We start from the raw sequence: 23,719 nt of genomic DNA, 5'->3' as shown, positions 1-23,719 counted from the left end.
TTTTCTGCAATATTTATTTTACTGGGTTGAAATCTCAATCTCATTAATAACCTAATTTACTTCCCAGAAAGTTTGCTACCTAGTGTATAAAATTAAGAGATAGGATATATGTTGTCTGTCTCCAGAGCTTGTTAGCGTCAAAGCAGCCCATCTTCAGTTATGTAAAGCTCTGGACATCTTGACAATTATCTAAAACATGAAGGAGTAATGGCAGTTGGACTAGTTTATTTCTACCTTTTAAAATAATAGTTATAGCAGTATAGTACTCTGAGTAATTATCTGCAGTGAGGGGTCTTATTTGCCTAAAAATTATTCTCTTCTCCCCTTCTCTAGCACAAAATGATGCAGAATTGAGCTTTGAGATACTTGGCGTTGTTTTGTTACAATGTCAGCTTTTAAAAAGGACTTTCAGCGACTTTTCTGACCCACTTATCCATCACTGAGTCACAGAACATGGGGACTTGCCTATTCTGCAGACACATTTATTTGACCACTGGGTTTTCTCCCCCCTGGGGTCACAAAATACTTCACTGAATTTTGATAAAAGAAAGATTTCTTCAATCCTAACCCTGTTGTCCACCCAAAGAATATTGCTCAAATGAAACATTAGGTGAAAGTCTCACAGGTTCTATTTTCATTATGCTTCAGAAAGGTGACCCTTCAATCCGCCTGCAGCCCCTGATATATCAGAATTCCTCCACGATCATCTCATTTGACATTTATTGATTTTGATTTTGTTTTCCTGCTCTTCAGAAGGAAAAGGAAAGGCTAAATGAAGAATTACATGAATTGAAGAAAGAGAATATGCTTTTGAAGGAAAAAAACACTCTTGCGAACAAGAAGAAGGAACATTACGAATGTGAAATAAAACGCCTCAATAAGGTATCAGACCAGATTAAGCAGGGGAGATCAAATGAGATGTCCATGTTTAAGATGTCTACTGAGACTCACAACCAAGTCTAAACTGCAACGTGGGTCCTTGGAGACTTGCACAAGAAATTCTCACTTTTACAAATCACTCCTATCTGCAGTTTTCAGCCATGCTTGGCTAGGAAGGCTTTAGGGAAGTTATGTCCCTGCAAAGAATTGTGAAAAAGAGAAATGGGGAGAATTTATAGAAGACAGTTTTTTTTTAGTTTGAAGAACCACATAAAGCAAGTGGGTGTTTGCGAACAATAACGTATCTCTGGTCAACCACAAAAGCTTCCTGAGGAAACGACCTGCTCTTTAAAGTGATCTCTGTGGAGCTGGGTATGAGACACACTACATGGCAGCATGCTCAGTGCTGGACCCTAGGCTGGGGTGACAGTTCTCCCAAGAACAAGCCTAAAACCCACCTTTAATGGGGTGGGGAGAGGGACAGAATACATCAGGGGCTTTTAGGAAAATGCAAATGGTGTAATGCCTGAGCTCCAACTTAACTCTTCAAAGGGAAAGCCTGTGAGTTGCTGCAAAAGAATAGTGTGTGTGTGTGTGTGTGTGTGTGTGTGTGTGTGTGTGTGTGTGTGTGTGTTAAAAGACAAAAAGCTTAACTTTTCTGGGGGAAAAAAATAAAAGTCCTTGCTATTGACATTGCCAAGAGACATGCCCTATGTGGAACACAGGAATGCTGTAGCATGGGGTTGAGTTGAGCTATGCATTTCTCAGCTAGATACTTTTCATGAATAAAGCAACAGAAATTGTCATCTAAGATGAGAGTAGGTGATTGGACTTGAACATGATCAACCCCTGTATTTTGGACAACGGTTGTAGTTAATTAGTGTTCAGAGGTGTCATTTAAAGATCTTCAGAACATTAAGTGTGTGCCTGTATAGTTGATAGGATGCTCTACAAATGAGATACTAGATTAGATCAGTTTGTGGGACAAGTTATTCTTCAGAAGAAATGGGAAAGTGAAGATTAATTTCCTAAGCAATACACTTTATCCTCTAAGAGAAAAAAATCAATGTTCAGATATAAAAATTCAGGACAACTATGTATCTTTTCCATTTTTTTCTCTGGTGGAAAATCAGAATTTTTGGAGAACTAAGAATAATTGAGATTATATTTAAAATCCCACCCATTTCGACACCATATTATGTTTTCTTACATTATTTAGTTCATTTTCCTAAATGTAAGCACAAAGATATAAAGTTTGTACATATTTCAACACCCAGTAACTCTATAACTCTATTTTTTTCTCATGTCCATGTGCACACCTCATGTCTGTGTATCTGTATTTATAGTTCAACAATATTTTAAAGTTGGATATATGTTATAATTTTTATCATTCTAGTGATTATAAAATTTCATAATTCTGGTGATTATAATTGTAAAATCTCAATGAGAAAAAATAATTTGAGTAAAATCAGATCTTTATATAAACGTCACCTCTCAAAGATAACTTTATTGGCTATCTTAATTAAAGTTACAACTCTATTCCTGGTATTTCCTGCCTTAATTATTCCTTGAAATTTATTACTACCTAACATATGCTTAATTTCTCATATTTATATTCTTGTTTGTTTTCTGTCTCCCAATCTTGACTGTGAACTCCATGAGGGCAGGATTTCTGCAGACTGACTTCTCCAGTAGGTACAGTGTCTAGGGCTCACTTTTAGGGGCTTGTGAATATGCCTGACTTCTCTAAAAATAAAAATAAACTTTTAGGTTGAAAACACATACAAACACACACACACACACACACACACACACACACACACACACACACACACATATATATAAAACTTTATTTTATATAAATATATATACACACACACACAGTGCAGTTGTCAAATATAACTTTAGCATGTATTTTCATAGAGAAAGGGACTCACAAAGACAACATAATGATTAGTTCTTGGTTCTGTTTTGTTCGCTGCTGTGTCCTGAGTGCCTAGGATAGGGCCTTGCTCATAGTAAGTTCTGAAATACCTGTTGAAGGATGAGAGAATGAATAAATGAATTTAATTGGCTAGTACATAATGTGTTCTATAGCCAATTCTGGACCTAGGATTCATGTGTTAATGGGCATATTCATATATTTCTTATGAATAGTTAAAAAAATAAAATAAAAGGATACTTAAACCCAGAAAAGATTCCACCTCAGACACTGTCACTTAAAAGCATTTAAGTGACTGATGAGTTATGAAGAAAGTTTTCTTTCTCGTTTAGCACATGTATTAATACTAATGAAATATAAGGTATTATTTGTCTACTTTTCAATGAATAATTTTCTTTCCTTTTTTTAACCTCTGTGACAAAATTATTCAAAATGTTGATTTCAGTGGCTGACTGTGCACACCATCCATCACAGCATGGAAGTTGTGACTGGCCCTGCTTGTATAAACTGACTGCCTATTGACCCATTCACACAGCAAAAATGTGTAATATATCAACTTAGTAATTAGCATATTGTTTTCAGAAGTTTGCACAACCATGTGTACCCAATTCAATGTATTTTCTTTGAAGAAAATACCAAGGGGTTTTGTTTTTATCAGGTTCCTGTGGAGTTGCCAGATGTTTAACCAAAGTGAGAATAATTACCTAAGGCTAGTTAGCCAGTGCCATTTGTGGGCAAAATTAACTTGTCTGACACCATTGTGAGATGGATAGATCTCTTTAGTATATCTGTACTAATAGTAAATAACCATTCTAGAATAGATTAACAGATATTTATTCAAGGAAGTTGGGAAACCTCAAGATGGAATAAAGATCTGTTAGACTCATCTTTCATTTATGATTCATTTACAGAATTTCTGGAATTCTAAATAACAAAGAAAGTAAACCAGGGAATTCAAATAATAAGATCCACAAAAATAGTCTATTCATAGGTGTGGCACAAATCATTAGCATATTCAATTGTCATAATCATTTGGCTCATACTATTCTAGATTCTCTCTACTACTATCCACACATTAAAACAAAAAACTATCCTGACACTTCCTAGAGCTTAATACTAATAACTTTGGTTGTTTCTTTACATTTTTATTGGAGGAAGAAAAAACTTCTTGTTTCTCTTCAACTTCCTGAAAAATATTATTTATATCAGGTTAGACAGTAGCCATATGTTCTAAGGCATTCTGTTAAGAAATTCTCAGCCCATCTACACATACTCAAAGACCACAAATTTGCTTTTGTCTTTCTATCTTTATGACTATATTGTATACTAATGCAGTGGAATGAGTTATCATTAATATCAAATAGATATCACTGATATTATTAATACTAAAGAAATATAGAAGAAATGCATTCTTCTTAGAGCTCTGAAAATGAACCTTTTTTTATTTGTTCCAGTAATGACCAAGTAGTTTTATTGTGGACTCTGAAGTCACACCAGGATGAAAAGTGTTCTGTGACAATATCTGAAAGTTATTTTTACTGAACTCACCATGAACCAAAAGTCTTCAGAATAGAGGCAATGTCTTTTATATGATATTACCAAGTATAGTATATGTAAGACTATCATGAGCTAAGGATAATCATCTTATTGGTGAATATAGGTATCACTTATTTCCTTCACCTCCTCATCCCACGATTAAAAAAAAAAAATCAACTCGTACCAGAGGTCAAGAAAGCAGAACCCTCTCTCCATCCTGTAGTGAGTCAATGAATGTTTTAACAGAAAATAAATATGACTGTGGCTAAGCCAGGGCAGAAGTACAGCACAAGAGATCTAACAAAATTGAATCAACAAGGACTTACATTTCTATGGATATCCTTCTCTCCTGTTGGAGTCGTGGCATGGTTATGTAGAATAATATTACTCAAAACCCCATCTGGGGCCAGCAGTGTCAGCTTTTGAGAAATGTATATTCTGAGACCCTACCCTCAGTGTACTGAGTCTGATTCAGAATCTCTGGGGTTGGTCACTAGGGATAGGCATATTTGCTACCTCTGATGGTCCCTAAAGTTTGAACATCATTGATAAAGTACACAATTTGATTGAAGCAGAGAATCTGGAGAAAAGTGATGGAATTTTTTTTTCATACTTGGGTAGGGGGAGAAAGGTCTAACATCAAAGTCCCCTGACATAATACTGAGGATTGAATAAAATAAGCATCATCGTGGAGAAAAGACATATTTTCTGGAAAAAAAAAAATACACGCAGAAAAGCAGAGAGGAGAAAGTTATTCGGTCATGTAAGCAGCATTAAAAAAGAAATTCTAGCCGGGCTTCGTGGCTCAGCCTGTAATCCCGCGCCTTGGGAGGCTGAGGTGAGTGGATTACCTGAGCCGGCGGGTTCGAGACCCACCTGGGCAACTTGGCGAGACCTCATCTCTACAATAAATCAAAAAATTAGCCGGGCATGGTAGAACGTGCCTGTAGTTCCAGCGACTTGGAAGGCTGAGGCGGAAGGATCGCCGGAGCCCAGTAGGTCGAGGCTGCGGTGGCTGGGAGCAGCCACTGCACTCCAGTCTGGGCTACCGAGTGAGACTCCAACTCAAAAAAAAAAGAAATTCTACATTGTGGGTGCTTTTGAGATGATTGTAACAATGATAAAGGAATGCATATGATGTGGTGAATCTTAAATCCCTTATCTTAAAACACAGGCTCTTCAGGATGCCTTGAAAATCGACTGTTCTTCACTTTCTGAGGACTGTTTGAGGAAGTCTGAAGTGGAGTTCAGCCATGAGGAGATGAGAACAGAAATGGAAGTTCTCAAGCAGCAGGTGAGACGTTGGAAGGAGTATTATTATGAGGAGAGCACAGGGCCCGCTGCTTACGCTTCGTAGGGTGTGTTTAGCTGTCTTGCTGCTTGAAATATGTGAAAGGTCTTTGCATTCATGTAAATTATAACTATCACATTTTCAAGCTTGTTAGGAAGAATGTAGATCAGCTAATTCACTCCCACTCTTTATAAAGGAGGGGATTGAGTTTCAGATTAATTAAATGGTTTGCCAAAGATCACACAGTTAAAAGAGGGTCATGCTAATTAACCTTTGGGTGAGAGTCTATTAGCCCTGGGTCTAGACAGTTTCACGTAGACAAGATTTATTTTAAGAACATTATTAATCCACATTCTGGACAAAATGGTAGCAACCAGGTTGTGATTCTGTAGCTACTGGCTTTGGGCCTTTCAACAACAAGCAGTTTTAAAGAGAATACTTTGCACTTATAATCACTGAAGAGCCAGGTCTGCTCAGCTACTCTCACATATGAAGGGAACCACCTAGCATTCCACCAGTGCACAACTTTGTCCGCCCAACATCACTGTTGCCAAGTGGATGGTAAGAGTAAGGATGCACTCCCTACAGCTTCTGTGTGTGTCTGTGGGCAGCACAGGGACAGAGGGATGTAACACTACCACACTACTACAGATGGTTGATTAAACTTAGATGCCTAAACGGCTTGCATGTAAATTTAATCAACCAGATGAAATTCACTTGGCTGAGTGGTCAATCATGCAAATCATGTCTCTTTTCCTGTGAAAGGTTAAATAAGTTAATATAGGTAAAAAGTCAGAGCAGTTCATGGCAATACCAAAAAATACTGGTTACATACAGGAATCCCAATCTCTGGAGCACGTGTTGTCAGTAATAAATTAGTAGTGGAAAAGAGGGTGTCATAGAACAAAGGACTGAAAAGCATTATTTTTCTGATGTCCATGACACTGATTTGTTTACTGTTTTTGCTCTGAGCAACTGCCAATTACAATGATTTTTGATGCAGTGCATGGAAAAATTAAGCAATTGTGTTATTATTGTATATTATTATGTACTCTATAGTTATTACTTCATAAAAAGTACCTACCTGTAACTGGATCTAAAAACTTTATAGTACTTGATGGTGAAATTGGGTTTTCTCTTCTAACGATTTTATTTGAATGAGCTGCTTCATCACATTCAAGATCATTTATATAGCTTAAAAATAAACCCATGAAAAGAATAAGGGTAATACAGAGAGTGTTAAAGCTCTGTCAAATTCTCAGTCCCTAAAATACAGTTGGTGCTCACCAGGATTCTACTGGGCAAAAAAAAACACTGCTTATGTTCAAACACTTGAATCATCTTCGATGCTCACATATAATGTATACCATGTATAAGAGCTACTCTTACACCTGGTGTTTACAGTAATGGTTAGCTCATATTTGACATAGTGTATCAAAATAGAGGATTTTTTTATAATTCCTGAAGGGGAGAACAAAATCCATCTCCATAGTAATTGAGCGGCTCTATTACTGGTTTTTTGCATAAATATGTTTCTAATCGGTCACCCACTATCATTATGTCACCAAATGCCACGTGAAACATGAAAGTTTTAAATGCACAAAGAAACTAAGTTAGAATCTTGGCCCCTACCTAACTAAAGTGATGACATTGCCAGAGTGTTCAATTCTAACAGATGAGCTTCTCCCACTTAAAATGCCTCTGGTGATGGTTTACAGAGCATTCGTTTAACTGTCTGGATTTGAATCTAGTTATTAACCAAATCATCAAGATGTCAGCTTGGCCGGATGTAGTGTCCTTTCAGTGAATAAAGCTTTTGGCATGTAATATGTATATCTACATCAAGATCTATATAAAATGTTTGATTTCTTCACTTGCCTATTTTGTTTTACTGTTATTGGCTTAAAATTGATAAGCCTCTAGCTAAAATTTGTTACACTGTTGGTGATAAAGGTGTAATAAGTATTAGTGCTAGTAGACAAAAGTCTAGCTATTAGGTTTTAATATAAGTTGTAATTTAAATCATGGTCTCAGAGGAATTTTTTTACTTCATTCTCTAAGTTTCATTTGTTTTCATGGCTTCACATGCTAGTCTCCTAGCCACCATTCAACACTATGTCAATTAAAATCATCCACATAATTAAAACTGTTTTTAATTTTTGGTTTGATCAATTTTCTGGAGTATGTGGAGTACTTCTCATGAGGACTTCTACTCAAATATTACTATTTTTATGATATACTCCCAAAATTACTTGTAAGGGGCAAAACTTGTGAATACCTTTTAACGATTATGATTTTGCTTTCCATGTGCATCAGGTTTTCATTTCCATTTTGCATTCAATTTATAATCTATGTTTGGAAACTTCGGTGTGTCAGTATTTAGTTATTTTACTTAACAGCTATTGTCAGTAAACTGTCTTAGAAGATCAAGCAATATTCATACATCCAAACCCTTGCGTTGGGGATGGGTGACTTGCTCCAAAACAGTGACACTTAGCAGGAGGGCTCCTTACAGCAATAGAGTATGCAGCAGAATAAGGGGAGATGAGAATTTTGTTTTCAAAATATACATGTTGTTAGGTTACTTCTGAATTCCTAACATAGGCTCAGTGGGGAAAAAATGGAGAGCTGCCATCCTAGACAAAGTGAAAGATAAAATTATAGTCAGACATATTCTCCATCTCATCATGAAGTAATATTCATGAAAAGAGGGTAGGAATGCCTTAGATTGAAGAGGCCTAAATAGCATCTTTTCTGGAATCACTTTAAAGGGCTTATAAGAAAAGCTCACAGTAACAGCAAATTAATATTTCCTAGGTACAAATATATGAAGAAGACTTCAAAAAGGAACGATCGGATCGAGAAAGACTTAATCAAGAGAAAGAAGAGCTACAGCAAATTAACCAAACTTCTCAATCCCAGTTGCACAAGCTTAATTCTCAGGTACAAGTCATAACAAAGCAAAACAAAAATATTTTCCAGCATATGTGTAATTTTTTTTTTAATTAAAAAAAATCAAGACTTGTTGACTTCTGTTAATTGACATTGAAATTTTTTGAGAGGTCAGCACCTGGGATGGAATCATTCTTGAACAATCTTGTAAGAAGATGAAAATAACTGGAAATTTCTTTTAACTTAAATATATTAAGGAATTAACCAAGGAATTGGATTCCAAAGTATTTTATAAAATACAGTTCTTTTTCTAATAATATTTATCTTGGTAGAATGGGAGTTGAACTACCTACTACTCAAATAAAGTGAAGTGGTTTCTAAATTTTTGTCATTTTCTTTGAAGAGCTATGTTGGAATGCTTCTGTCTGCCAAAAACATGCATATTTCTAAATACCTTTTAAATGTGAAACCGAGGATTTTGTTCAGGGGGTTCCCAGATTTAATGTAACTGGAGCACTTTCAAGGAAACCAGATAATGGTCACCGGTTTATTAAAATAGAATATATTAAATGTAAACACAGTAAAATTAAGTGTAATCGCATATATTAAAGTAGACTCAGGAAGTTGCCACAGTGGATAATACTGGTGTTAATGAAGGAGAATGCAGTCAACACATTTTAACTTTAAAAAATCAAGCAAACTGCAATACTTTTGATTTGAAAATCATGCAATGGTTTTGGATAAATAGGAGATTGTTGTGGAGCATGCTGTGGCAGCTCCTAGCTTCAAGAGTCTTAGTCTTAGAAGAAATTGTAAACTATTAGTCATCCTCTTTTTCCAAATACAAAGTCAATTGCATATCAAATTTAATTTCTTTTTTTTTTTTTTTTTGAGTTGAAGTCTCACTCTGTCGCCCACACTGGAGTGCAGTGGCACACTCCCGTCCACTGCAGCCTCGACCTGCTGGGCTCCGGCAATCCTTCTGCCTCAGCCTTCCAAGTAGCTGGAACTACAGGCGCGCACTACCACGCCCAGCTAATATTTTGCCTTATTGTAGAGATGAGGTCTCGCCAAATTGCCCATGCAGGTCTCGAACCCACGGGCTCAGGCAGTCCACCCACCTCAGCCTCCCAAAGTGCGGGATTACAGGCTGAGCCACTGAGCCCTGCTTAATTTCTTCTCTTATATTTTTCGAAGGTTAACTTGAAATTCCTAATTTTACATAAAAACATGATTTGACAAAACCATTTCTTCTCTAAGAAATTAGAAGGAATAAAATAGTAGGAAGATATAATTAAATAATTTTCTGAAAATGATTATGCAATCTCACAAATAATTTGTACGAAAATGTTCTGATTATTCTTGGTAAAGAAATCACTCTTTCAATTTTATCTCTTACATGCAAAGCTGCCTTCATTTTTTTTTTTTTTTTTTTTTGCCACTACACAAATTATTTTATAGCCTGCTATGCTTTAATTTGTATTTATTCTATTATATTAGGATTAAATGATAAATTGGTATCTAAACTTGGCAATGTACTTGCCCTTACAGAACAGTACAGCCAGAAACATATATCCATCTACTTAATATTATATACTACAATTCTTTTGTGTGTCATCTATAAAGTAATTTTGATTGATATCAACAAAATAAATGTATTGTCTAAATATGGTATAGCATAATTGTGCTTATAAACTAACAGACAATCTTAATGATAACGGAGTCATATCTTAAAACTATCAACCATTTTCTTTAAAATAATGGTAGCCCAATAATTTATTTTTTAAAAGTTTCATTTACTTAGTAAAAGGCTGATAGAATTCACAAAGGCATGTAGTAAATGGATTGATTATTTATGTCATATAAGTACCATGCACTAACTGATTACACCATTGGAACATGTAGATGATCTATGTTAAGTATATTAACAGCTGATAAATGCTATAATATAACAAAAAGAACTGGCAATTCCTTGATTGAATAGCATATTATTTGTTGACCAAGCAATTTTTAGGTCAAATCATTCTGGCACTAGGTGCTTACATACCAGAATGTACTCATTCGATCACTGAGGATGTTTTAAGCCGATGCCAGTGGTAAAATAGGCAAAGTGGTAAAGAGAAAAATATTCAGGTATTTAGGAGTAGGAGGAATTCAGGGGGAAAAAAACGGTGTTCCTGCCTGCTCTAACACTCAATTGGTGGTAACCTTGAGCAAGATATTCTACTTCTCTATGCTTCCCTTTCTTAATCTGTAAAATGTTTCCAATAACTCTAAAACCTCGGTCTCTAAGATATATGTTATCTAACCTCTCTCAGTATACATACCTTTAAAATAGAGATAATGATACCTACTACATGACTTCACAAAGTTGTTCTCATGGTTAAGTGAGAAAAAAAAAAACTTTAATAAAAACATCTAGCTCAAGTCATGGCTCAAAGGTATTTCACAAAATTATTTTAGTCTATTAGAAGGAAGTACTTTTTTAATAATTTCATTGAGTGCTATAATTAGTATGCTACGTGCTACTTTTAGTTTCTTGTCATCTAATTTTGATGACTTTTTTTCTGCAAGGCATTCTGCAGTAATCTATGAGGGAATAAAAAACAGGTACTTGCTCTTAAAGAGCTCACAATATAGTGAAAGAGACATATACAGTATATCTTCATCATTTGCAAATTATAATATATATATATGAATTCATATATTATAAATTATAATATATATATATGAATTTGCCCACTCACCAAAATGTACTTGCCACCTTAAAATCAGTACTTTGGTTGCTTTTGTGGTACATTCTCAAACATGAGCAGAGCAGCAGAAAAGCTGAGTTGTCTGACAAGTACCTGCCCATCTAAGGTCGAGCAAGGAGATGCTCTGCCTTCTTGTTTCAGCCATCACACTTTAAAAGTGTCCTTCTGCCGTCTATTTAATGGTGTGTTTTTTGCATTTTTGTGCTTTTTGTTGGTGATTTCACAGACTGAGATGTGCTTTACAGAGAAAATAACCTGTGTTAGATAAGCTTTATGTAGGTGTAAGTTGCAGTGTCATTGACCATGAGTTCAGAGTTAATAAATCAATAATATATATTAAATATAATGTGTCCTTAGTCAGAAACACACATAAAACAAGGTTATCAGTTTGATCAGTTGACAAAATTGCTGTGACCAGAAGCTCACAAGAACCTAACCCTGCATTTCTCATAGGAACAGTGTTCAATATTCACTAATTCAGTATCTGTGGTAACTCTACAGAACATAACTACCACCAAATAGCAAGAATTGGCTGTACGCAGTATTACAATTGGACTAAAAAGATTCACGGTAAATGTACAATCCTACATGGGGGGACCAGTGGAGGAGAGACTAAGTCTGATGAGGAAGACTTGGAAAGGTATCATAAGGAAGGAGACTTGGACCATGCCTTATAGGGATGTGGAGCATGAAGTGTAGGGATGACAATGGTTATGACTAAACAGTCAGAGAAAAAAGCAGTTTTCTTTAGGTGTATCAAATGTTGAGGGAACTCAAGGTAGGTGGCTTTCTTAAATGAGGCTGGGCCTTAAATAGTGAAAAGCCCTAAATTCAGAAGTTTGAAAAAGTTACTCAGTGTCTCATGTCTTGGTGGCCTCATCTATAAAGTGGAGATAATAATGTTAGGAATAACATAGAGGCATTGGGAGGATTCAATAAGTTATTGTATGTAAAGGATTTATATCAGTGTCTGACATGTATTAAGTGCAAATGCAACTTCTAAAATTTATTGTGAAAGTCTTTGAATTCAGGCTGAACATTTCCAATTTCATTCAGTAAACAATGGAATATATTATATATCAGAAAAAATATGTTATACACATATAGATCAACTTAAAACTGAGAATCATAATGGCCTCAAAAAATTGGAATAATAGTTTAAAGCTATCAAACTTACCAAACTTCATTTGGGAATTTCATGATAGAGTCAACGCAAATCTGAAAAAAACAAGATGTAACTTATTTTGGCATTACTGCTGTCTATGCCTCAATCCTGAGTAGGCCAAGAGTGGCTTTGGAACTAACAATTTGAACTTGTCCTGTTTTGTCTGTAGATAGAAACTTGTCAGATGGAGAAGGAAAAACTAGAAAAGCAATTAAAACAGGTATGTTGATCCTTATCTATGTCCTCTTGTCATGGTGAAACTATACCTTTACTTTTCACCCATGCATTTATTCCCACTTACAGCATTCTCATGGTCTCAATTAAAGACATATTCAAGCTCTGCTACATAGCCTAGAATAACCCATGCTTTTCATTTCTGTCTAAACCATCAATGGATAAATGTGCTTAGGAACCACCAAGGCCTTTTAACCCTAATGCTCATACAAAACACATGCTTTACAGAGCATATTACCAGTAGCACAAGTCTTAGTGTGTTCACTCAAATAGAGATTTCTTCAAAGACCCACAAACACCTGGGAAATACATTTCCTTGGTATTTCTTGCAGTTGCTCTCACAATTTACAGTGGAAAACTACATCAAAGACTTTGCCTCTTTCAAGAAAAATAGCATATCTTCTTGGGCACTGAAGCATTCTATCCCATGGGTTCTCCAGTAGCCTTTAGGAATAAATATTATGTCTCTTAATTCCTAATTTCCTTTCTAGAATTTAGTTGTCTCTGGCTGCAATTTAAGGAAACTTACTTTATGACTCAATGGATGGTTTTTCTTCAGTGAGGAACCTCTATGAAGACAACTCAGAAATATAAAGTTAACCCTACATACTTTTCAAGTGCTCCTAACTTCTTTAAAATGTAGAAAGGATTATAGTTTCACTTCATGTAAAATTTGGCCTATGAATCAGTCCTGAGTCAATATCGACATATTTACTGTTTTGAGTTAGAATTATGTCAAATTAACCTAAACCATAAACCAAACCTTGTTGTTTAGAGCAAGTTCAGAATGACTCTCAGTTTCCCCCACTGGCAGTGAACTGATAGCATTGTTCTCCTCAGATGCATTTCCCAACCTGCAACTGCGGCCTGGCTTTCCACCGTCGAGACCCATGGGCACCAGCAAGCCCTGGAGCTGTGCGGAGTCAGCAGGAGCACCCAGTAAGTAAGAATTCCTATTTCAAATAATTGCTTAGAACAGAAATTATGCGTATCTCTAGAATTTTGGCATATCACATTGTCTACAGAAAAAACCTCTATTTTCTCTCAGCCTCTAATTTGCAAAGTTGCCGTGGTCAATGTACACTGTAATTATCTTTGGATCACAAATCCACAGCACATGTATATATGAATAAATTAACTGCTAGGTGTCAAATTGTGCTATAATTTCTTGAACAAACATATAATATTTTAGATGAGTCATTTTCTTTTTTGTTTGTTTGTTTGTTTTTTTGAGTTGGAGTCTCACTCAGTCACCCAGACTGGAGTGCAGTGGCCACTCCCGGCCACCGCAGCCTCCACCTGCTGGGCTCCGGCATTCCTTCCGCCTCAGCCTTCCGAGTAACCGGAATTACAGGCATGCGCTACCACGCCCAGCTGATTTTTTGATTTATTGTAGAGATGAAGTCTCGCTGCCCAGGCGGGTCTCGAACCCACGGGCTCAGGCAATCCACTCACCTCAGCCTCCCAAAGGCGCGGGATTACAGGCTGAGCCACTGAGCCCGGCTAGATGAGTCATTTTCAATTGGCATCCCTGATGCCACCCAAAGGACATTCTTATGTATAAAGACAAGTGAACAGAGCAAAGGAGTAAAGATGAGATGGTTTTTCAGTTGTAAATTTATATGGCTATCGCTGCGTATGGGCAAAATAGCTTTTGACGTTTTCCAATTGAAAGGATTTTCTTTAGGACCCAAGAAAAAGTGACCCATTTAAGTTGTTCTCCATGGCTGTGTCTGTCTAGGCAAAATGAAATGAACAGTTGAGTAATTATTTGTGAGTGGAATTGATTTAGACAGTCAACCTGAATAAGCAGACTCAAAGCTCCCTTCTGTTCCTTCTCAATAGCAGGATTCCACCCGCTCTCTCCCCACCATCTGGATGCTTGTCTCTACTCTCTATTTTGCCTTCTATACAGAACCTTTAAGGGGGTGGGGGGGAAGCATTTTGTATTTGCCCAAACAACAATCTCCACCTTTTTGGTTTTATTAATTGCATTTCTAGTGATGCAAAGAATCTGAGATTTTAACCGCCATTTTTCTAGCAGAACTCTTATGGAGAGCATGGTTCTCTAGGTTGCCTGAAACCTCTTGTACTTTTGTATTTGACTATGGCTCAAAGTCTTTTTCCCAAGGGAGAAGATAATAACTCTTTGGGTGGCAAAAGCCTGTCAGGATTTAATGAGCATCTCTTATTTGACCTTGGTATGACTCAGCATAATGCTGAGAATTTGGGTCTTTCATGTTGTTGCTGAATTCTACTTCTGTCTTCTCGCCCTCCCCTCCATTTCCTTTTTTCTTTACCTGTTAGCTTACTTTTTAGACTTTACCAGAAACATTTATGGGAATCTTCAAACACAGCTATCATCCTTTAAATTTTTTTTCAGGAGTCTTAGTAAACTAACATTATGGGGAACAAAAAGAGAAATGTTCTTAGGAGTTAGCACCTACAGGTTGAAGAATTGGAGAAATATTCTTGTAAAAGATTAACTATAAAACCATCAAGTTTATCTGGGAGTAAGAATGACTGTTTTATCAGATCTTCATTTATAGAAAGAAAGAAGGAATTCACCTATCATAACTCATCAAACATTCCTTGTCAATCAGAAGAGATAAGGCAATCCAGACCACATAAAATTATCACCAAATATAGGCCTACATTTGAAAAAGGATCCCAAGTCATGTGCAATGGCCTACATTTTCAAGGGGTATTTGGTTGAAAACAGTAGAGTTTACAACAAAACCCTCAGAGTTAATTTTAAAGGAATATTTCATATTTCCTGCTTATATCTGTGTCTGAATTAAATCGCATGCAATAGTGCTAGTCACATCCTAGTATATTGACCTTCTTTTGGCAACTCTCCTGGAGTACAAAACTGAGGTTCACATCACTTATCTTGTGTGTTATTTGAGACGTTTAAAAATAAACTAGAAGATAAAAAGCAGAAATGATCTCATTTCCTCCTCCAGCTCTTTCACAGGTCAAAGAAGCCAAGAGTCTAGGTGTCTAAGTGGGGTCAGACTGCACCAAGCACAGCATTCTCGGTGTCTTGTCAAGTAATTGAACTTTCTGGGCTACTTTTAGTGGTCTGGCAGCCTTGTAAATTCTCCCTCTTGGCTCATGTAAGAGAAATTTTCCTCAAGTTATTTTTAGGAGGTAATTGAATAATAGAACAAAAGATCTGTATTCTCTGTGTCTTATGGGGAAGTAGGAGGCAAAAGTGAGCATTTCAGACCACTTTGAGGGCAGGTAAAGTGAGGCTGTTCCATCCCAAGCAATTAATTCCAAAGATGCTGGCCTTGGAGCATCTGAGTAATTCATTTCTATAGCTTATTATTTATTCAATGCAATTTCTGTGGAAGTCAGTATCTAGCTATTATTAACTGGTATAAACCTAGGAGAAAATCCCAAGCAAAAAAATCCAGTCTTTCAAAACTAAATGATCTGAGTAATTTAGAGAGTAAGTTTTGCCTAATAGGTTCGGGAACAGCTCAAAGATCTGCCCTGCATCACTATTCTGAACCATGTATGCCATGTTGCCAATTTAATAGCTTAGATTTCCTCCTGAACCACTAGAAAACTTGGATTAAACTTGCATTTTTTTCCCCTGGTCCTCTCATTGTCTCCAGTGTGAGGGTTTTAAAAAGAGTATTTGTTGATGTAAGTTGCTTTGTTTTGTTTATGGGCTACAGTACGTTTTACAAAAGTGTTTATATTTCTGCAGATATCCAAAACACATCTGTTTCAAAAACAAAAGCAAGTACAAAAAACCTGAATTCCAAAGTAGTAGAAATTCTGGCAAAACACAGAGTGGATTTGGGTAGGGGTGGGGAGAGATGATAGTAGTGAGACTGGAGGTAAATGGGATGAGCAATATTGACAACAGGTTGGGTAAAAATGACTTTTTGTTGCCTGCTTAATAAAAGCCACACTGCATAATTATATTTTAACATGCCACTATGTTTTGTTTGAAGTCCATATTGCTATAATAATGTTTTATTGTTCCACACAGCCAGACTATCCGTGGTATGCTCTTGACCAGCTTCCGCCAGATGCACAGCACAAGGCACATGGTAAGACCACAGCTGTATTGAGCATTTTTTCATGTTTACATTTTCATGGGATCTTCTGGGGATGTTTACTCAACATACATCCATCCGTATTCGGGGGAGACTTACTATAAAGCTGTGTTGCATACCTAACTTTAATTTGATGCACCTGGGGTTAAATTGAACTCCTTGAGACAAAGAAAACGTGCAAATGCAGAAAAGCATGAATCTCCATTCTGGCTTCTGTTCCTCTTCCAGTCTCTGAGTCGTTATTCCATCTGGGGTTACAAATGAAAACTTTAAGCCGAGCTGTATTATAGCAACAACAACAACAAAGCGCTACGATTGTACTGCAAAGGGCAGATGCACATCCACTATTCCAGGTTGAGTTTGCTAGACAGATGTTTTAAATGTCATTGGCACACAGACAGAGAAAACCAAAGGCTCAGAACTCTGTTCCCTTGTGACTCAATGTCAGACTCCAAGGCAGTGCTCTTAGTTCAACCCAGGGTTGTCCCACAACACCCACCTCTAAGTATGCTGGGAAACACTCAAAGTCACCTGTAAAGTACCCACAACTAAGAATCCTTTTTCATCTTACTTTTCGTTGGTTTACCATATTGTTTCTTCTTTCTAGAATCTGCTATATCCTTCTTTGCTTGTTTCTATGGTTTCATGAGGCCACCCAGAAGTGGCCTGTGTAAACTAAGCCATAATCATAATCCCACTCCAATTCTCAGCACTTATACTTCTGTCATCAAAAGTTAGCATTTTCTGCTACATATTTAAACTCTTCTATGACATACACCTGGGACTCTAACTTGTTAATTTCCAGAAATTTGGATCTATCTAGAAAAGCTGCAGATGAGCTATATTCTAGTGTCAGGCCATTCTTGAAATTTGATCTTAATTTAGTTCAGAGCTGAGATCATAAAATTCTAGTTTTTAATACAGGGAGTCCATTATGGAGTGGAAGTAGGGAGCCAAGGATACCACATGTAGTTCTGTAGTCTGTGACCTTAGTAAGTCATATGGGCTCGCCATGTTACTCTATGTGAGTTGAGCCTCCTGGAGTAGTTCAATGTGCAATCTGGACAGCTGAACGCAGTCACAATGGGAGTGGTAAAGAACATAGCTTAGGCCAGGCTCCGTGGCTCAGCCTGTAATTCCAGAACTTTGGGAAGCCAAGGTGAGTGGATTGACTGAACCCATGGGTTCAAGACCACCTCAGGCAACTTGGCGAGATCTCATCTCTACAATAAAACAAAAAATTAGTCGGACGCGGTAGCACGCACCTGTAGTTATGGCTACTTGGAAGGCTAAGGTAGAAGGATTGCTGGAGCCCAGCAGGTCAATGCTGGAGTGAACATGTGCGTGTGTGCCATTGCACTCCAACCTGGGCAATAGAGTGAGATTCCAACTCAGAAAAAAAAAAAAAGAACATAGATTATAGTAGCATCATAGAGAAGAAATGTAATATGTGAGAACTCTATAATAAAATGTCCAGGTATTTATCAGAACACTTATAGAGCTTTATTTTTTCTTTTCTTTCTGCTACAAATATAGCCAGTGGTTTTATAATGAATTCTTGGGTTCCAGCTATGATGGAGTGCGTTTATTAGAAAAGAATACTATTAATTAGGATGATTGTTGCATAATATCTGTATTTTTAAAATCGATTGTTGTTTACTAGTTGAATGACCACCAAATTATAACTTTTTGATTTTTTATTGGTCTGGAATGAATATTAAAAATATTTTCTTTCTCAGTTAGTGTTTAATCACCAGAAAATACAATTACTCAGTCGAGAATTTAGTAATATTATAAATCCATTTATATATCACTATTGGATTCTTCCTGAGCCAATGTTATGGAAGCTAACGATTATATAAAATAGAAATGAATTATGATGACATTCAGAAACAAAATAGAATATGCAAAAATGAAATTTTGTAGTCAGTGTATGAGACTTAACTGAGTTTTGTCTACTTAGGAAAAATATGAGCTTTGTGATGTATAAACTTACTGTGTCACAATGTCTACATATGTAAAACTAAAATGAAAAATAAACCTCTATTATGTACCAACCTAAGTATTTTTAAAACTTTATTTATTTTCATCTTTACAATAATAGTATAAAATAGATTTTATTTTGTACTATTGTACACATGAGGAAGCTGAGGCTTGGAGAATTTAAACAATATGCTTAAATCACAGTTGGTAAAATTTAGTACTGGGATTCAATTCTTTGACACAGCATTCCAAACTCTGTGCTTTGAATCACATCCTACGGTGCCCTTGAAAAGTCATCCCTCTCATGATATTAAAATGTTCTACAGTTATGAATATAAAAGTGATAATGGAGCTCTAACTTGGATGATAATATGACTAGTGTCTAACTCTTACTCATCCTGTCTTTCTATGAATTCCCAGCATATATTATCTGTGCTATTCACTTGACATTTAAATTATCACAGATAAAGACACAGTACTATGTAAGAGTAAGTGTTTAATAAATTTGCTATGAACTAATCTGTGCATGGGCAGCCCTGGTGGAACCTGATAGGGGTATGTTACCATTTGGAACCTGCCCTGCAAACCAACACTGATTTGAAACCTGATCGACACTGCCCTGCAGCTCACTGTGACTGATCTGTGGTAGGCAAGGAGGCTGATCATGGCTAGGAGACCACCAAAGAATGGATTGCCTGAGCCCGCGGGTTTGAGACCCGCCTGGGCAGCGAGACCTCATCTCCACAATAAATCAAAAAATCAGCTGGGCGTGGTAGCGCATGCCTGTAATTATGGCTACTTAGAAGGCTGAGGCGGAAGGATCGCCGGAGCCCAGCAGGTCGAGGCTGCGGTGGCCGGGAGCGGCCACTGCACTCCAGTCTGGGTGACCGAGTGAGACTCCAACTCAAAAAAAAATAATAAAAAAAAATAAATTCCTTACTCACAAATCTACCTAGTTGGGATACTTACTGCTCCTTTTCTAGTTCCTACAACTGATAGTATTTCATAGCTTGAGCCAGGTCAGAGGATTTGGCAAGAGCTCTGAACTCACCCTAGTCACAAATGATTCATGCACCAATATTTAATATCAGTAGTTATTCTTGCTGTTTCTTTGGGTCATTTAGTTGGGAAGCTGCTTTTGATCTGTAAGTTTAACTGAATTGCCCAGAATTCTCATACAATAATTTGTGGTTTTGATTATTAAGAAATCACAGGTTTTAAAAACTTTGATTATACAGACATTTTTGTTCTGATAGTAGTCATTATTTTAGTACATCATTAATATATTTATTCACGATTTAACAATATACTGCTAGTCAATATACCATATTCTGGGCTAGAAATATCAAAATTCAGGCAATGGAAGGAAAAATGAGTGAAAAATTTAGACTCTGTAAATAAAAATTATGTCTTACAATTCCTGTTTTATTCTGGTAACAAGTACTGAAAATATTTTACTTATATTTAAAAAGATGTGACCTTTTCAGAAATGTGGATATTTAAATTAATATTAATTGATGTTGTACTTTATAAATAATTTTCTATGACTCTGACAAACCTACTTATAACACTAACTCCATGCCAGAAATTATTTTTGGTGCTTTATGTATATTATCTCATCAAAACTTTATAACAACTCTATAAAATGAGCACTTCTGTTTTTCTTATTTTGTAATATGAAAACTGAGGCACAGAGAGATATGTAACTTGTCAAGTTACGGCAAGTCATTGGCTAGGAGTCAGGCAAACACAGGCAGACTGACTCCAAAGCCTGCATTGTAACCACCAAGTTGTATGGACTATTCTACACTATATATTAAGTAAAACATACTAGTATTTTATTTGCGTGTACTTTATGCAGATAAATTCTGGTGAGTCAATCCTGAAAGCCAGTACTACACCTCTATTTCTCAGTTTGTCTTTTTATAACTGCCTTTATTTCTCAGCATTACAGATAATTTTATATTGGTAAAATGTCTGAATTAGTTGAGTTTTTTCTGTTCTTGTCAGTATGAAAAAATAAAAAAAAAAAACCACTGTAAATAATAAAAGCTGCAAAGACATGTAAGAAGCAGAGGAAATTTTAAGTCCATATTTAGTATAATTTTCAATACAAATTGAAAAGCATTAAGAATTTTTCTTTTATGAAATGCATTTTCTTCTTAATTATAACCAGTGATTAATATAGACAGGTTAATAAAATTTAGAAGTACGGGTTCGAGACCCACCTGGACAGTGAGACCTCATCTCTACAATAAATTAAAAAAAAAAAAAAAATCAGCCGGGCGTGGTAGCACATGCCTGTACTACTCGGAAGGCTGAGGCAGAAGGATCGCCGGATCTGGGCGACCGAGTGAGACTCCAACTCAAAAAAAAAAAAAAAATTTAGAAGTAGATAATTTTATGCCTGATTTTAGATTTTTTTAGAAAAGAATTGCAGGAAATATGACATCTAATCATATTATACTATAAACCTTAGTCTGTCAATAAACTCAGTTATTTTGCTGAACGAATATTAGATAAAGTTTTATAAAAGTATACACACACACACACACACACACACACACACACGAGCATATAGGTGATAAACATATTCCTATTCAAACCGGGATTTTATAAGCAAATACTAAATATTCTAATTAAGGTAGACAGAGTGATAGATAGAAGACAGATGGAGCCTAGATGGGGAAAAAAATGCACACATAAGTCTATAATATTCACAGTTTAACCAGGTAAATAATTATCTAAAAAATTACAGTAATTATCTTAAATTGAAGATAAAAACCTACAGAGAAGGAAAGCAAAACATGTATTCAATATTGCATCCCAACCTGGAAGAACATTACTTACCTGAGTTTTCTGCAGGTCACGCCTAACGTCTCCTTTCTAAGAGGCTCATTGGCAAGGCAAGTACAGAACCCTCAGTCCTGGGCCCTGCTCTGCTGTACTGACACCTCCTTCGCCCTTTGTACCAAGTGAGCTTTAGTTTCAGCTAATCCCTGACACGGAGTAAAGACAAGGAGGGACTCTGCCACCAAAGTCTCTGGGTCATATTCATGTCACTTCAGCATCATCCTATTTAGCTTGCATTCTTGTGAACTCAAAAGCACAAAATGCAACTTTAATAAGTAATCAGATGCACAGTCTATGAGTGGAGTTTTTCACCCGCCAACATGGCCAAGCTGACTCCTTCCAGCTCTGTGAGGACCCAGGATTCCCTTGTGCCATTACTCTTCCCTTGTCACTGTAACTATGGCCCAATCTCAGGACAGAAGTCTGTGTCCATCTTCACTGTAAACGTGGGGAAAGTCTACCTTCCCTTCAAGAAACTAAAGACCTGTTTTTGTTTTTGCTCAGATTTGCTTTTGTTCCATTCTGCCATAGATTATCATATGGGCCACAGTTTCTATCTAAAATATGCCAATAATGACCCTTAACTCTATGCCTATTTCATAAGAGCACTGCACAAATTACAAAGGAGTTAACTTTTTTAATATTTTAAGATACCCAGTAATTTGATTAATGGATTAAATCTTAACTTAAGATTGGTTATATCCATGAATTATGCTTCTGGGTTCAAATTTATGTTCTCAACATATTAGATATATTTTTAATGTAGAGACCACAGTTCTCTGCAGCATATTTTTAAAGCCTGGAACAGTAACTTATTATCTTCTGTTTGCTTTTTAGTTCCCAAAATATTAGTTTAGCATATCTTGGGTATACCAAATGCAGGGCAGCAAGTGTAAAACATTCAACGTATTTTTAAGTTATCACGAGTAAGGACCACACTTTATTTCTTGGGGACTTCTATGGTTTTTTCCTGTTGCCTTGAATAAGCTCCTTTGATGTCTTCTTTGTGGTACTCATTTGTGGCATTTTATCTTGGTCCTATTAAGATATTCTAAATTTTTCATATTTCTCTTCATGATACGTTGATACATTTTAAGAGCTGTGATATTTCCTATACTTTCATGATAAAGTACCCAGTACCATATTTTAAACACAGTGCATTTGGCAAGTTATCTTTCTTTGGGTAAGTATGAAGCCTAACAGTAATACATATTCCATAAGCAAATACCCAAGTAAATGAAATGCCAACAAGAATGAGAATGAGTGCAGAACATTCCTCTTCAGGCATGACTAGAGTAAGACCACAATTGATTTCAAAAAATGGTAAGCATATGTCAGTGCTTAAATAATAACCCTCCATTTCCCGCCTCCTGATTTCTCAGTATAAACTTGTGGGGAGCTCATGAATAATATCTCTTTTTTTTTTCCCCAGCGTCAAACTTTAAGTTAGCCCCAAGCCAGAAGAGAAATGAAATGTTAATGTTTAATCTAAAACATTTTCCTGCTGTTTTTCATAGATTTCTCCTCAGAAAAGAAAATCAATCAGTAGAAGCATATACCCACAGAGCGGGACAGCGGGCAACGAGGGAGCCTGGCTGAGGACCCTCTTTTTTGTTTTTGCTGTGGCTTGTTTCTGCTGCAAATGCACATCAACTCCTCTGTTATTTGTGCCTTGTAATATTTCCCTTTGGCATGGATAGAGGAAAAGGCTTCTGACAGCTGAAATCCTGAGAAGCCAGTTATTATACAGCTAAATACAACTTCCAGTTTCCTCGAAATGAGATTTGGCAGATGGATTATGCGCCACTCCTTAAGCTCTCTTCAGCATATTGCTGTTGGATCTACAAAGTTGACTCCATGACTTAAACAACTCCATTTTTGGTGCAATGATATTGTATGTTAATTTAAAATATGTATACTTATATATTCCCTGGGGGAAAAGTTCCTGTAGTTGTAAATTTTTAACATTACTTTCATTTTTTTTTATATAATAGGGGCTTAGCTCTTGAGTCAGTTTGACTAGATACCATGTTTGTAACTGTTGGTATCAGGGAATCTAAACACAGATTGAAGAGGTGTATATACGTCTCTTAGTTAAATGAGTGGTTCAAT

The 23,719-nt window shown here is 36.3% G+C and overlaps 1 protein-coding gene across 1 annotated transcript in view; it reads left to right on the top strand.

Moving 5' to 3' along the window:
* Window positions 1-23,380, top strand: part of TNIP3 (TNFAIP3 interacting protein 3) — a 90,496-nt gene extending 67,116 nt beyond the window's left edge. The window contains exons 8-14 of the mRNA XM_021706016.1: window positions 754-882; window positions 5,532-5,651; window positions 8,466-8,591; window positions 12,631-12,681; window positions 13,536-13,634; window positions 16,705-16,765; window positions 23,125-23,380. Of these exons, the coding sequence (XP_021561691.1) occupies window positions 754-882; window positions 5,532-5,651; window positions 8,466-8,591; window positions 12,631-12,681; window positions 13,536-13,634; window positions 16,705-16,765; window positions 23,125-23,156 (618 nt within the window). The 3' untranslated portion in view covers window positions 23,157-23,380. The remainder of the gene's footprint in view (window positions 1-753; window positions 883-5,531; window positions 5,652-8,465; window positions 8,592-12,630; window positions 12,682-13,535; window positions 13,635-16,704; window positions 16,766-23,124) is intronic.
* The last annotated feature ends 339 nt before the right edge of the window (window positions 23,381-23,719 follow it).

This window comes from Carlito syrichta, unplaced genomic scaffold (assembly GCF_000164805.1).
Source record: "Carlito syrichta isolate Samal-C Ts95f unplaced genomic scaffold, Tarsius_syrichta-2.0.1 Scaffold314879, whole genome shotgun sequence".
NCBI lineage: Eukaryota > Metazoa > Chordata > Mammalia > Primates > Tarsiidae > Carlito > Carlito syrichta.
The sequence above is the reverse complement of the archived record's forward strand: the minus strand, read 5'-3'. Positions and strand labels throughout refer to the sequence as shown.